At 41.8% G+C, this 15,691-nt stretch overlaps 1 protein-coding gene across 1 annotated transcript in view; it reads left to right on the top strand.

Annotated features, from left to right (window-relative positions):
• The window catches only part of KMT2E (lysine (K)-specific methyltransferase 2E), a 60,870-nt gene extending 45,692 nt beyond the window's left edge, over nucleotides 1–15,178 (top strand). The window contains 14 exon segments of the mRNA XM_009868762.1: nucleotides 403–711; nucleotides 2,187–2,441; nucleotides 2,623–2,767; nucleotides 3,553–3,806; nucleotides 3,957–4,013; nucleotides 5,413–5,976; nucleotides 9,150–9,448; nucleotides 11,192–11,277; nucleotides 11,382–11,504; nucleotides 11,663–11,754; nucleotides 12,711–13,246; nucleotides 13,444–13,627; nucleotides 13,629–13,978; nucleotides 13,980–15,178. Coding sequence (XP_009867064.1) covers nucleotides 403–711; nucleotides 2,187–2,441; nucleotides 2,623–2,767; nucleotides 3,553–3,806; nucleotides 3,957–4,013; nucleotides 5,413–5,976; nucleotides 9,150–9,448; nucleotides 11,192–11,277; nucleotides 11,382–11,504; nucleotides 11,663–11,754; nucleotides 12,711–13,246; nucleotides 13,444–13,627; nucleotides 13,629–13,978; nucleotides 13,980–14,418 — 3,693 coding nt within the window. The 3' untranslated portion in view covers nucleotides 14,419–15,178.
• The last annotated feature ends 513 nt before the right edge of the window (nucleotides 15,179–15,691 follow it).

Raw genomic sequence — 15,691 nt, 5'->3', positions numbered from 1 at the left:
GTTAGCATGCTGCTGACTACCTTTTGTGACAACGCTAAACGCTTAATAAACTAAATTACGAAAAGGGTATTGGGCTGAAAGACATCATGATGTACGGAGCAGATTTCTCTGGGTTGCGGATGAATGGATGTAGGGTGGCAGTTCTTCCACGAATCTGTGGTGATCTCACCAGTGAGTGGTGTGTGTGAATGCTCTGCCAGTGATACAGCAGGGCTTTGTGAGGAAAATACAAGAAATCTCGTAGTTTGCCTTGAAGACAGATAGAAAGACAGACTGTCTCTATAAATGGGAGGCAGTTTTTCTGGACCGGTATAGGAAAGGGGAACTGACATGTTGTTTTAAGAAAGGTAGGTAGCTTTAGATGGGTGGGGATCTGTTTACTAGACTTCTGTGTTGTTGCAGGAACCAGCAAAAGAAGAAACTGCCACCAAGCCTACCCCAGCCAAAGTTAATAGAGCTAAACAGAGAAAAAGCTTCTCGCGGAGTAGAACTCACATCGGACAGCAGCGTAGGCGACACAGAACTGTCAGCATGTGTTCAGATATCCAGCCGTCTTCTCCTGATGTGGAAGTAACGTCACAGCATAATGAAACGGAGAGTGCTGCACTGGTAGCTGAGCCTGAAACAGAAACTGTCGTTACAGAAATGGTTACTGAAACAGAAGCTCCAGCACTTAATAAATGCCCTACTAAATATCCTAAAACAAAGAAGGTATGTCTCTTAAGGGATGGGGATAAAAGGACGGACTTCAGCTGAGTTTTTAAAAAGTTATAGACAGATGCATCAGTGTTAATAAAAAAGGGAAAAAAGAAGGCAAAAAAACTTTCTTTTCCTTTTTTTGTTCTGTTGGAAGATATTTTAATAGTAGCAAACAGAATACCTCAAAGGAAATAGTTAACATCAGTACTTCCATTGTAAAGTGAATGATTTTAATCACTCAAAATTTATTATGTGCCTGTTTAGAGGAAAGATTCTTTATTCTCTTCAGTGCTTTGTTTTAAAAATTTTTATTGGACTATATTGCAAGAAGCCTGAAGAAATACCACAATATTTAAAGACACTCAAAATCTTAAATCTGCAAGTGTGAATAAAGAAATAAAACTTTCTACTTTAAAATTCTACAGACCCTTAATTTCCTTTTTTCATTGTGCTTTTCCAGTTCTTCTGAAAATTTTATTAGCTGAAGGGGAAAGGGAAGGAAGTCATAGGTTGAAACTTCTTGTCAAATGAACAGTAACAGTTTCAAGATGGCGTATGTTAAGTCCCCAAACATACTTAACTTACATATATTTTTTTTTTTCCCCAAAAGGCACTTGAGTCATCCTTTGTCACTGCTTATTGCATTACTGTTAAATTCTTGTCAGAGGGAAGACTAGAACCTTTCTCCCTTTTTCGCATGTTGCATAGCAAAAAAGAAGGATGATATCTGAGAAATCTGAGTTTCACTGCCTATTTTTGCTGTTGCATAGCATTAAGGATAAATGTCTGTGAAACTTCTCATTTTATCTTACCCAGTATATCTTAAGTGAGGAGAAAGTCCTGCTTTAAAAATGAATTAATAAATATAAATAGGTTTGTAAAAGATGAACAACTTAATTTTAAGCATTTTATGATAATTTGTGTTAAAGCCTTAATATCATAATAATACTTAATGTGCCATTTCTGCGTGTTCTTTGTTGAACCATTGTAAAGTTTAGGAGGTTATTTTATCTGCTAATAGGAGCTAAACCCCACTGGCACCTTTTTCAAAGACCCTGAACTAGCTAGGAAGGAATATCCTTTTTAAACAAGTCTGCCTTAGTAAGTGAAGAATATTCAAGGTGTCTGCCTGACACATTGACTGAAGCACAGTCCTGATAGTTGGGAAATCTGATGAGGAGTTTACTTTGTTTTGTTAATGATTCACTATTTCCCCTCAGCTTAGGTGCCCAGGCAAAAGTTTAAAATCTGTCTTGGAATTCTGTTACTAAATTTGCAGATCTGTACTGGTTCCTTCTGCTGTCCCCGTTACTTCGCTAAAACTGGCCTCGTTCTTGCCCTGTGTGTGCTTTGACTTGCAGCCTGGAAACCATCTGTTTCCTGGTTTGGGTAACAGTTGACTAGGTGAATAATTAGACTAAAAAATTTCTAAAAGCCACTGATAAAAACACTCATAAACCATTAATTTTTTCTTTCTCTCTGTTTAGCACTTGGTCAGTGAATGGTTAAGTGAAAAGAGTGATAAAACAGGGAAGCCTGCAGACAGTCTATCAGAAAGGCCTCTACGCATAACTACTGACCCCGAAGTTTTGGCTACTCAACTGAATTCTTTACCAGGTCTCACTTACAGTCCACATGTATATTCGACTCCAAAGCACTATATTCGTTTTACTTCACCATTCCTGTCAGAAAAGAGGAGGAAAAAAGAACCTGTGGAAAACGTTACTGGCTCTTGTAAGAAGGTAATGCTTCCTTTCGTTATGATTCCCCATCCCCTTTGAATTAAGAATAAGTTGTTTATTTGCTGGCATGAAGTCAGGCAGAAAAAAGCTGGTTGGCAAACCAGTTCTGTCATGTATGATGCGTTTTTAAACATTTATCGTTAAACTGTTAAGTCGCTGATTAGAGCTTGTTTTATTACAGCGTTGGTTGAAGCAGGCTTTGGAAGAAGAAAATTCAACAATGATTGATAGATTTAATTCACCATCGCAAGAGAGGTCTAGAAGTCCAGCCATCAATGGTGAAAATAAAAGTCCTTTGTTACTGAATGACAGCTGTTCCTTAACAGGTAAAGCTTTTAGTGACACAGTGCGCAAGAGCTATGTCAAAGTAGTTAAACATGGAAGACTTGTGAGTTTTTTTCAAGTGACAAGTTAATGAAAATTCCATGGGTATTTGCAGTGTTTCCTGATAGTTTCTTTAAAACATGCTTTGTTGCGTAGTGATTGGGGATTTTTTCCACTTTAAAGTTTAATTGGTATTAAATGAGTAACCGGCATATAGCAGTCACAGTCAACACAAGACTAATGTTTTTGACTATGAATATTAAGAATTTAGATTATAAATTAATTTTCTGTGTTGTTCTATAGATTCAGAATTAATTTGAAATCTAGTGTGCCTGTGTTGCACAGGGGAAAACCTACGTGATCTTTTGGCATAATGCAAAATGGGAACATGCTGAAAGCTGAACAGGCTTCCGTAGCGATATGGAGTGTGGCACACGATTCCTGTGTATGGTCCTGACCTTCGAATTTCCACTTCTTATAGGAACAGTCTTAAAAATGCATGGAGATCGACTTTCCCTTTTCTGGAAGCCTAGATGGTTCTTCCCATCATCCTAGCACACGAATTTCAGTTGCTGATACATGTATAGGCTATTAAAAGAGTTTATCCTTCAGGAAGTCTGTAGGCTGTGAAGTTCATCTTTCAGGAAGCCTGCCCTTAAGAGATTTTTGTCATCTTACTAATTTATTAATGTGGAGTTTGTAATTTCATGACATCAAGTACTTATACAACTGTAAAAGATTACTATATCTAGATCTCTTTTGGCTTTTTTCCAATTTTAACACACAGATCTAACCACACCACTCAAAAAACGAAGACTGTATCAGCTGTTAGAGTCTGCGTTCTCAGAAACCTCCACACCTACTCCTTCCCCATATGCCACACCAACTCATGCTGACATCACTGCCTCCGAGCCGTCATTGTTTGCTACTCCTCCTAGGGTAAAAACAGAAGATGAAGCTTGTAGAAATGGTTACAAACCCATATATTCACCAGTTACTCCTGTAACTCCATGTATACACGGAAATACCATGCACTTTGAGGTGAGATTTGTAACAAATCTCTGTGTGTTCAGAGAATGTGTTTCAACATTCCTGTGTAAATCACTATTTGTATTCCTGTTACAAGGGGGTGTTTTACATTTCACAAGGCTAAAAACGAAATTGACTTGCAATTTCTTCTTATTTATTTAGAATATTTCCTCACCTGACAGTTCCCCAGAAATAAAAAGGCGAGCTTACAGTCAAGAGGTAAGAATGTTTTGCCAAAACTGCAAATGGAATCTTAATCTCAGCTCCATGGCTGCATCTTTCTTAGTAGATGCTTTTCAGCAGCAGGTTTCCTGGAATGTAAAGGGTAACTTCCCCACCGGTTTTATTTGCTTATTACTTTATATTTCCACTGTACCTGTTTTCAGTTTTAAACTCTTCCCTCTCTCTTCTTCTGTATAACTTAAAAATCCTGATGGCACTCACGGAAGACCAGAGAAGCACTTGAGCTTTTCAGCCTGCTTTTAGATTTAAATTAACATTTCTCCTTGTTACCAGCGTCTCTTGTTTCTGTTGAGCCTAATGATGCTGAGAGAGAGAGAGCAGAGTAGAAGAGTACTTGTTGGGTGTTGTGGGTTAGTTAGGGAGCCTCTGCCAGGTGCCAGGAGGTGCCCGGCCACAGGGCAGTGTGTCAGGAGGGTGGGAACTCCCGGTGGCAGCATGGAGCTGGGTTGGGCGTGGGAGCTGCACAGGTGGGATGACAGGTCGCCGTGTGGGACAGGAGGTGAAAATAAGTGACCGTAAAAAAGTTTGTTTAGTGGGTTGTACTAATGGAGACCTTCGCTTCTGGTGGGTCATGTAAATGATCTAAATACTTGCCCTTGGGAGTTAAGCACATACATGTGTGTTTGTTTGTTTTAGGTCAAAACCTTAACAAATGTTGAAATACACAGAATTTTTCAGACAATAACAGCTGTTGACTCAATTTAACAATTACTTCTAGATAGAATTTAACCATTACTTCTAGACTATTGTAATTGAATATTTTCGCACTTAACCTGACTCAGAAAGAGGAGTTTTACTTAGGAATTTTTGCTTTATAATACAAATAATGTGAAAAAGATTAATGAAAACCTAAAAATGTGTTAGTTTGGAAAAGCTACTTCCAGCCATGGGTATGTGGTTAATACAGTCTTAAGAAGTACAAAAGGAGTTTCTGTAACATAAGAAAACTTTTTTCCCCCCTCTACACAATACTGGCCTTAACATTGGCCTTAACGTTGGCCTTAAAAGTGTCTCAGAAAAGCTTTTCCTTTTTCCTTCTTGAAATATTTTAACGCTGAGGATCCCTTTTATGTTGAGTGGAAGCAAGTGCTTTACAACCTTCTGGCCAGGGACTTGCTCCTATGAAAGCTCTTCCCCTTTCTCTGCCAGTCACAAAACTGATATTTGAGGTTTATTTTGACTTTGGTTAATGTGCATTTTATTAAAATGCTTTTACCTATACATGGTAAACAGTAGAAGTAAGTATCTGGCTGTACAACTACTACTTAAAAATAGATAAATTCATGCCTTTAATCTTATTTAAAGGCACAACTGAATGTCGGAATAGTTGCAGCTTTGTTGGAAAAAATATTTGACATGCTTTCTCTTCACACAGGGATATGACAGAGCATCGATTCTAGCACTGAATTCTTTCAGAAATTCCAACCTCACAGAAATAGGCCTGCAAGAAATAAAGACTATTGGATATTCCAGTCCAAGGAGTAGGACTGATGTCACACGGCAGTGCACTGGAGAAATGGAATCTGTGTCAGACCTCCAGCTGGGACTCGAAGTAACTGAGCAAAGCGCGCTGCATAAAAACCTGGAAGCCCCCCCACATGATAGGACTGATTCAAACAGCCAATTAGAAACTGCTCATTGTGGACGGGGCACAATTTATTCTTCCTGGGTAAAAAGTCCCGACAGGACAGGTGTAAATTTCTCAATGAATTCTAATTTGAGGGACTTGACCCCTTCACATCAGTTGGAGGTAGGAGGTGGATTCAGAATAAGCGAGTCAAAGTGCCTGATTCAAGACGATGCTAGAGGCATGTTCATGGAAGCATCTGTTTTTTGTACTTCAGAAGATGGAATTGCATCTGGCTTTGGAAGGACTGTCAATAATGACAACTTGATGGATGGAAATTGCACACCCCAGAATCCTCCACAAAAGAAAAAGGTTATAATTTTAAGAATGATTTGTTCTGTCTTACGTAGCCTGCTAGTGATACTTCTATAACAAAAAGAACCCTAATACAATTAAAAAAACAACTGATAACTCATCTTTAGATACTATAATGTAGCAGACATTATCCAGGGGAAGTATAAAAAAAATGAAAAGCTGCATATGCCTGTTAGTAAATTTATTTTTTCCAAGTAGTAGATACAAATTCATGTGAGTCTTAAAGGAATTGCTCAATAAATAATTGCTTTTCAGGCTTGGAAATGGTTGCTTATGCCACCAAGTATTACAGTATTCTGTTATACAGAACATATATCATATACTGTGAAATTTGTTAGGAATTACTGTGAGAAATTGCAGTGACAGATAAATTATAAGGAGACTTTAAAAATCTGATCTGTTTATACTTAAATTATCTTGGTTTCGCTATTAGAACTACATGGAAATCCTTAATTTCAAGAAATTGTTTTCTTGGCTTAATTTCTTTTTTTTTTCATTTTTTTGGGTGTAAAATACTGCATTTGAAAAATAAGTTTAAGCTAAATTTGCTACTTCAGGAAGCCATTTTTTTAGGTAGGTGGTGTGGTCATGGGCATCTGAAACCAGAATTGCAAGTTACTCTCTGTAACTGAAAGAGAATAGATTTAGATTAGATATTAGGAAGAAACTCTGTTCTGCGAGAGTGATGGGACGCTGCGACAAGTTGTCCAGGAAGTTGGAGATGCTTCATCCCTGGAAGTGTTCCAGGCCAGGTTGGATGGGGTTTTGAATAATTTGATCTAGTAGAAGGTGTCCCTGCCCATGGCAGCGGGTTGGAACTAGATGGTCTTGAAGGTGCTTTCCAAGCCAAACCGTTCTGTGATTCTGTACCTGTCTTTGACTCCACTGTCAGGTTGGACTCCCTTTGCTCCGTGTAGAAAGGATGACAAGCATGGAAGGCAATGCCAGCAGCTTGCCAGTTGTGTCTCATAACAGACCAGTAGTCTTGGATGTTTGAAATACGTGATTTATTTTCTCTATGGAAGTAACGATCAGAGAGCTGCGGGCATATTCGGTGTGTGTACGTGCATGCACAGCGGAGTTTTGGGTTTTCAGTCCCATTGCACCCCTGTGTACACACCTGCCCTGTGCTCTGGGGGCATCCTGCTAGGGAGCACTCACGATTTCTTCCTTCAGAAGTTCTCCCTCAGAGCTGAATTTTTGTTTGCTTTGCTTCAAACTGAGACATAACTGAAGCAAGGTGGTAGAAGCTCTGTTCTTACTTGCTCTTGACCCTGAGAATCTTACACATCCATCCGTGTGTGTTACTGTAGCCCTGCTGTTTTGGCAAAGCCAAAGAAACAGAGAAGAAGCCAAAATAGCTGTAGTTCACATTCTTCTCTGTCTGATGGTTAAATTAATTTCTTCTCAAATCCCAGCAACTGTTGGTGCTTCTGTAACCCTCCCTCCTTTCTCTTGCTGATAGAGATCCTTCCAGGTTGTTACTGCTGAGAGCTTATGCTGCCCTAATCCCCACATGGAAAAAGGTGGTGTTTCCCTGAGCACCACCCAACCCCCACCCCCTGATTCCTGTCTAAAAGCCTCTGGTTGAAGAAACAATCAGAGAAAAATGTAGCTCGGTACCCACTGCAAGAATGGGGTTTAGGTTTTCCAGGGACACCCACAAAAATGCAGCTTTTTACAGTGTTTGAAGTGGGAGGCATCTCGCCTAAGGAGAAAGTCACAATTCAGGAATTTTGTAGGACAGTAATAGAAACTTTTCCTAGGACCACGCAAGATGTCAGTGTCCTTATGTAGTTGTTAGAGGAGGTTTTTCTGTGTTTCAACATTTCTACAGGCATTTTCTCCTTTATTTTCTCTCACTGTTGTACAGGCTCATCACATTTCAATACGTTCTGTACATAGTAGCCACACACTGCATAGATTTCATCCTTCTTAACATTTAAACTGTCTTTAAAGTGGTGTTCTTCAAGGGCTCTTAGTCATGTAATGGAATGTCTACCTATTGTTTGAAAGCAAGATCAGATCTTAACTTAAACTTTCTATCATGAAAAAACAAATATTTTAAACTGTTACTACTGTGTTACATAGATTAGTGTTTAACAGATAGATCTGTTCAAAAGCAATCAAACAAAAATCCCTAGGACTGCAGACAAAGCGGTCTGCCTTGGCTTTTCTCTCTGTGTAGAAACAGATGAAGACTAAGCCAGTTATCTCTTTTTTTTTTTTTTCTCCTTAATTGCACTTCAGTTTCTTGTTTTGGACGTTACATGGTTCAGAGTAGGTTGTTGGTAACTAGAGGAAAAGATTTAAAGACATTAAATGTTAGTTCCACCCAACTAATGTCATTACTGAATAAAGTAGGTCCAAAGGTCAGTATTTCAGATTTCTGCTTCAAATCCTGAAAGTACGTAGTGAAAACACTTGAAAATTTATTTTTCTCACTGGAGGTAATGTTTTCTGTGGAAGCTTCTGTGTAGTGATTTTTATATACGTATATATATAGATACAATGTGGAAATGACTTTTCCCTTCATGTGTCATTGTTTTTGGCAATACACTTGACTTTGGTATTTAGCTTTAAAATACATTCTTAATCAATCTGTTGTAGAGTGCAGTAAAGACAAAAATTCAAAATAAGCTGGGAAAAGTAGGAAAGTTTTAAGCTGAAAATGCTCTATGTTAAGAAAAGTCTATGAAGAGCTCAGAGGATCCTTTGGCATATGCAGTAGAGTGAAGCAGAAGCATGGTGGGATTTTCATCTGAGGGAGTCAAACTGACAGCAGGATGTGACAGTTTAGCTTTACTGTATCAGTAAATTTTTACTAAAGTTTCAGGAAAAACTGTAGAGTCCCTTGTAGCATCACCCAACAGTATGACTTAGCAGCGAACCTTTTGCTGCTTCTTCCCCGAGGTGGAATGCGTACTTCTATCTCTTGGCAGAAACTTTGTTTTACGTCATCCTCACAATCATTATTAGTAGCCCAGTATTCTGTAAATTCCCTGCAGATGTAGTGATATATCTGCAGTTAGTCCATCCCCATTTTCCTTTAGAAGCAAGATGGTATGTTGTAAAGAAAGAATACCTCTAATTGAAACAGTGAGAAAGAAACAAGTAAATTTCCCTTTTAATGTTTATTTTGTGTTGTGTTGGTTTTTTTCCTTCCCTAGGTATCCTTACTAGAATACCGTAAGAGACAACGAGAAGCTAGAAAAAGTGGCTCAAAGACAGAAAACTTTCCCCTGGTTACTGTATCTCCTCATGCTGCTGGTGGAGGAAATACAAGTAGTAACCCTGGTGCTAATGATGGGTTTAACAACAGCGGTGAAAATGGGGAGCAAACGGATAACGCCGCAAGCCTGCCTGTGCCACTGCCAACTACTGTTTATAACACAGCTCCGGAAGAGACTGGCAACAACTGTGCAACTAAGGAATCTTCCAGTGAGAAGAATGAACCAGAAGTTCAGTGGTAAGCCAACACCACCGCAGGACTAAAGCGCTGAAGAACCATTTATTTAATTCCAAGTCCTTTTCTGTTGGAAATCTAGCTTTCACTGATAAGGGTGCAGTTGCAGATTAGTAAGGAGTCATGTTACCTCTTTCCTCACAAATGCAGCAGATACCTCATAAAGATTAGAATGTATGAAAAATTACCCATAATACACCAGTTAATTGCATTTTGCTTTGCTTTTTAATTGACTAAGAGCAAAATTTGAGCAAGAAAAGTTGCCTATTTGTGTAGGTTATAAAATTGCACAGGGAAAGTACCGTTGTAAACATGCAGAAAAAGGCATCGGTGCGTAGACGTGCACCTTCCGCCATTGCAGCGGCTGGGCTGCGTGTGCTTGCGAAGGTGTGTGGAGGAGCGAGCGGCAGCAGGATGACGAGGATTTCGTCATGGCTCAGAGAGATTCAAGTCCTGTCCTCAGCGTGGCCTTGGCTCTGCCCTCATGGCCCTGCATCTCCACTGCTTCCTCTGGGGGCTGGAGAGAGTAAACCTTTCCAAAAGCAGTGGAGGGAAGAAGGGCACAACAGGAGAAGAGTTTCTATTGATTAGCAAATGTTTCTAGAAGACTTGAGACTAAAGTCCGTTTTTCAGTGATCTGGCTGGAATGTGTTTGTGGCATTTGCCGTGGCTGAACTGCCGTGTGCAGGCCTGGGTGCGGGTGGCCAGCGGCTCCTTCTGCTCAGGTAGAGAGAGTGTGGTGGTACTTCCGTCGTTGTTCATCGCCATTCCGTGGTTCCCCTGTGTGCTGACCACACGCTCTGTTGGATGCTGGGCAGGTACTCCAACCCAGAAATCCTGGGGAGAGGCACAGTGTGTGCAGGGGGATGAGATAGAATGACTTCAGTCTGCGTAAACGTTGCATGACGTTCTTCATTGTGGTTTGGGTGGTCTTAAGGTAGAGGTCTCCAAAATGTTACCGGCACAAAAATCAAAGGGGCTCTAAGTTCACTGTGCAGAAAGGATGTGGAATCAGGCTGAACAGCGAAGAATTCATTAGTAAGTTTGTGCAGTAATCCTGTAGACTGCACCAAAATTTGTTTTAGTGCAACAGTATTATAATGCTGTATGTTCTTGCCTGAAAGAAAAAAATCGGTTTTGTAGAGTGCTGTCACTTAGGATGTTCTTGATCAGGTTGTGGTTGTCAGATGTAATTGATCATAAAAGAGAAGCTGTGCCTGTCATTTTGTACTCACTATCTGGCAAATGAACGTTGAAAGAAGCTTAAAGAGAGAGATGTATCTGTATTTTTACAGTATTTTCAGCTATGGATCCACTATCAAAGAGCAAATTTTTTTTTTTTAAAACAAAAGACTGTTCCCAGTTCTGGAAGAAGACATTTTCTACAAATGGAAAATATGAAGCAGTACCTACAATCCTTATTTTTTGAAGTGTAGCTATTGACTTTTCAACTATTCATAAAAAGAAAAAATCTGCGCAGATCTACAGATGTTGTTTCCATATTCAGAGTTAATTGTCAGTCCTTGCAGTGTAACAAGGTTGCAAGAGACTGGTGTACTTAAAGCAGGAGAAAATAGACACCAACTACTTAACAAATCAGATTCCTTATGCACAACTCGTTATTTGGTTCTCACATGGAGTCATCCCCGTAAACTTTCTCTGACCCAGTATTTGCATATACATTGTCCTCAGTTTGGTCTGTGGGTGTACATCCTCTTAAATTTAAAACATGCTTCTCTCTTCCAGGACTGCATCAACCTCCGTGGAACAAGTGAGAGAACGAAGTTACCAGAGAGCTTTACTTCTTAGTGATCACAGGAAAGACAAGGACAGTGGTGAGTTGATTGCTCGTGTCACAGGTAGATGACTCTGACCAGTGCCCCTGTGGTAGTCCGTAACCATTCTAATACTGTGTTTGGGTCTCCTTCATCTGTAGGGGGAGGAGAATCACCTTGTAGCCCATGCTCACCGTCTCATGTTCAGTCTCCACCTTCATCTCATTCAAATCTCATTTCCCAGTTGCAGCTTAAGGTCCTTTCTTTCACTGAATTTATGGAAGGTCAGTAAGCAGATGACCTTGTATGACACTTGACATACTGAGTAGTCTCTTACAACAACTTGAATAGCTTTTAAAGTCAAACACAAAGTGCTTGGCAATCGTTGCAAAAGACTTGATTTTCCCACTTTTATACTTACGTCTCCGCTTTGTGTCTGTAGAACCTGATCCTGAAAACCCAGAGCCTACTTCGGAATGTCCGTCCCCGGATACTTCACAAAGGACTTGCAAGAGCCCATCAAAAGCAAGCAAGGTAATGCACAGTGGATGCAGACACGTGGGTGTTTGTGTGTGTGTTGTATCGTGTGTGCGTGAGTACGTACATACATCTCTGATTTAGGTTTAAAATATGTTAAGCTCACGGTTCACTACTTGGGTGACGTACATACATGTTCATCTGTCTGTGCAATAATTTGACATAGGTAAACATCTGTAAGACTATCTGTGGTAGTCCGTACATGCTAAAAAGTTGGTTTATATTCTGTTCTTTCAATAGCTTTACCTATTTGTGTCTGATTTTGCATTCTGTGGACACAGAAGAGACTGTATCAGTGGAATCAGTGCCACCACAGACAGTATCACCACAGTTCTGGAGGGCAGATGCTGATGAACTGCCAGTCAGAGCGGGCAGTAGTAATGTGATTTACACACTTCTTACCTTAACAGCAGTTTGCTCTGGCCATGTCAGGGTTTGGCAGTGTTTGTCACTAGAGGCACTGAGGAGGAGAACGATGTTGAGTAGCTGCGTGTGCAGCGTTAAATGAAGTACTTCAGGTTGTAATATTTAGTCCATTTGTTTGCATTATGCCAGTTTTAAAAATGTTACATCACTCTGAAATTGGCTTTCTTTTTGTAAATGGTCTAGGCTGGACTTAATTCTTTCAGACTCGGAGATCCAGAGCTTTAACAAATAACAAATTTTGCCTGACTTTGACCTGATGGGTCATACTTCTGTTACTGCCTTAAATTACATTTGCTAGTCTTTGGCTTTGAAGAATGATTGGTACATACATGCTAAAAATAGCATCTTTAGTAACTTGGAGCTTTCTGTTGTCACTGTTATTCTTATACCAAATACATCTCCTGTGCCTTAACACTTTTTTTCACCATCAGAAGGAGAGAACAGTATTCTGAGTTGTTTTCATTCTAATGCATGCGTAGTTGAGTATTTTGAATATTTTGCACTGACTGACTTTCTTCTCATTCTAGCCCTCTTCACCCAGTCCTGTAGTTTCAATGCAGTCGCTTGGTAAAACACCCACAAAACCAGATTCGCACTGGGAAACTGCAGCTAATGCCCCTGAAGCCGAATGTGCGAATCACCTGAAATCCGAGCTGCAACAAAAACAGCTGACCAACAGTGTCCAAGCACTTTCAAAAAATCACCCGTCTCAACCGCACCTGCGCAGTTCCGCCGAGCAACTTCCACATTCACAGAAGTTGCCGTCCGCACCTTTGAAGCTGCATTGCCCCCCTTCGCCTCACATCGAAAACCCTCCCAAGCCGTCTACCCCTCACGCGCCCGTGCAGCATGGTTACCTGTCACCAAAGCCTCACTCGCAGCAGCTGGGATCTCCATACAGACCTCATCACCCGCAGTCACCTCAAGTGGGGACGCCCCAGAGGGAAACGCACCGAAACTTCTATCCGGCAGCACCAGCCCTCCCGCCTGGTACTCAGCAGCAGGCTGGCGGACCTCTCTTCACTCAGACAACTTCAGGACAATCTTCAGCTTCTTACAGCCAGTTTAACCAACAGAATCTGAACAGCAATGCACCACCTCCCCTCATCACCCGCAGTCACCTCAAGTGGGGACGCCCCAGAGGGAAACGCACCGAAACTTCTATCCGGCAGCACCAGCCCTCCCGCCTGGTACTCAGCAGCAGGCTGGCGGACCTCTCTTCACTCAGACAACTTCAGGACAATCTTCAGCTTCTTCCAGCCAGTTTAACCAACAGAATCTGAACAGCAATGCACCACCTCCCCCCCCCCCCCCACCTCCTTCTTCTACTTACTATCAAAGCCAGCAGCCCTCTGGAAACTTTCAGAGCTACAGTCAGCTCAAGGGCAGCATACCCCAACAGACCGTGTTCTCATCCGGACCAAATCAAGCGCTTCCTAGCGCGTCCTGGCACCGCGGGTCAGCAAACAGTGCCGGGACACCACGTAACTGCAGGGCATTTTTTGCCTTCTCAGAACCCCGGTCTTCATCACCAGGCGTCGGCGTCTGCTGCTCCACCTCCTCCGCCACCACCGCCTGCTCCAGGACCTCACCTTGTACAGCAGCCAAGTACTCATCAGCAGCACTCTGTAGCACACGTCGTCGGTCCGGTTCATGCCGTGGCGGTAGCTCCCGGATCGCACATTCATTCGCCAGCTGCTGGTCACCATTTGCCGCCGCCACCTCCGCCACCAGGTCCTCTCCCCCACCACCAACCTCCCCATCCTTCATCCGGACACCAAGGTTTGCAAGCACAACTCTGCCCCTCCGCCGCCCCCCCCCCCACCCTCCAACGTTATAGGCTCGGGGCATCACCCAGCGTCAGCACAAGGGTTACACCACCCGTCTCATCAAGCGCCCCCCCATTTCCCTTCCAGCGCTCACACGAGCGTCTCCTCCTATTCCTCACAAGCCCCGCATCACACGACCTTAGGACCTGGACCCCAACATCAGCCTGCTGGAACAGGACCTCATTGCCCACTCCCTGGTCAGGGTCCTCACATCCAACCTCAAGGACCAAACAGTATCGCGACCCCTACGGCGTCGGGGTTCTGCCCTCACCCTGGCTCTGTCACCCTGCCCCACGGCGTGCAGGGGCCGCAGCAGGCCTCGCCAGTGCCCGGACAGATCCCCATCCACAGAGCACAGGTGCCGCCCACTTTTCAGAACAATTACCATGGTTCAGGGTGGCATTAAAACAGATCCCTTTAATTCTCAACATTTTTAAAATGTTCTGTAATATAAACTGTGTATATTTCATATGTACCTATTCGAGGTACTTTTTAAAGCTTGTACATGATACTTTGTATAAAAGCAAACACCAGTGCTCTTTCATTGTATTCTTTCCATTTTTTGCTTTTTAAGATTCCTGAAAATGTGCTGTTAAGCCAGTATTAGGTATTTCTTTTTATTTTGTAAGTGAACATTCCAGCTGTTTTTTCTGGCAGTAGGTTTGATGCTGCATAATCTTTAAAATTTTATTGTTGCAGTTAAATTCATTTAGTGAATGTTTTCTATATTACTTTTATACATATGTAATTAAATAAGTACACAGGCTAAGTGATGGCACTAACAGGTTTTTTTTCTCATTTTCTTCTGTCAACAGTTCTTTGTGTGCATAGAGATAGGAAACGATGCAATACAGATTTTTATAGTTTTGGTGTGGACATGGCTTTTTGTTTCATCAGTTATTTGCAGAAATTGTAATTTAATGTATAGACTGTTTCTAATGTCTCTGACGAGTGCTGTAAATACTGTATTTCTTTTGCTTGTAAAATTGCTTAAAGCTTCTTTCATTTGATATAGTATTGTATATAATAAGTCTCTTTTGCAAAAAAAAAGTGTGATCTTTGTGAAAGTAGTACAGTATATGATCTTTAATTTTTTTTAATATACTGTCACATTGCAGCACTGGTTGGGCATTTTAATTCATGTTAATAAATCACAGTTATGTCAGTTTTAACTCTTTGTCCTGCAAGGGTGATATGTCTTCCGGGAAGTGGCCTGAAGTCTGTAAAACAGCTGCCCCTCTGCTCACCGTGAGGCTCCTTCCCTGCAGCTCCTGGCAGTGGCTTTCCTGCTGCGGCACGGACAGGTGTGGGGCTGGCTGGAGGCCGGGGGAGGGAGGGGTCATTATTTTCCCTGCTCAGCGTGGAGGGGAGGAAGAATCGCTCCAAGCACAGCAGGTCCGGCGTCAGTTACTGTGGGGTGAGGGTGTGTGTGTGGCTGTGTCACACAGCGTTTGCCTCCAGCAGCACCCTTGGGTGCTGAAGCTGTGTCAGAGGTGCCAGAGCACAGCACACCTCGTGTGCGCTCCTGTGAGTGCAGACTGTGGGGTTGGGACCTTAGACCTTGTGAGACTTAATTTCCAGATAAATTAAACAATAAGCTGAAGGATCTGAAATGCAGCCTTTCTTATTGCTGCCCACCCTCATCCATACCCTCCCCCCCCGCCCCCACCCTCCCCCTC

This window comes from Apaloderma vittatum, unplaced genomic scaffold (assembly GCF_000703405.1).
Source record: "Apaloderma vittatum isolate BGI_N311 unplaced genomic scaffold, ASM70340v1 scaffold12914, whole genome shotgun sequence".
NCBI classification, from domain to species: Eukaryota; Metazoa; Chordata; class Aves; order Trogoniformes; family Trogonidae; genus Apaloderma; species Apaloderma vittatum.
The sequence above is the reverse complement of the archived record's forward strand: the minus strand, read 5'-3'. Positions and strand labels throughout refer to the sequence as shown.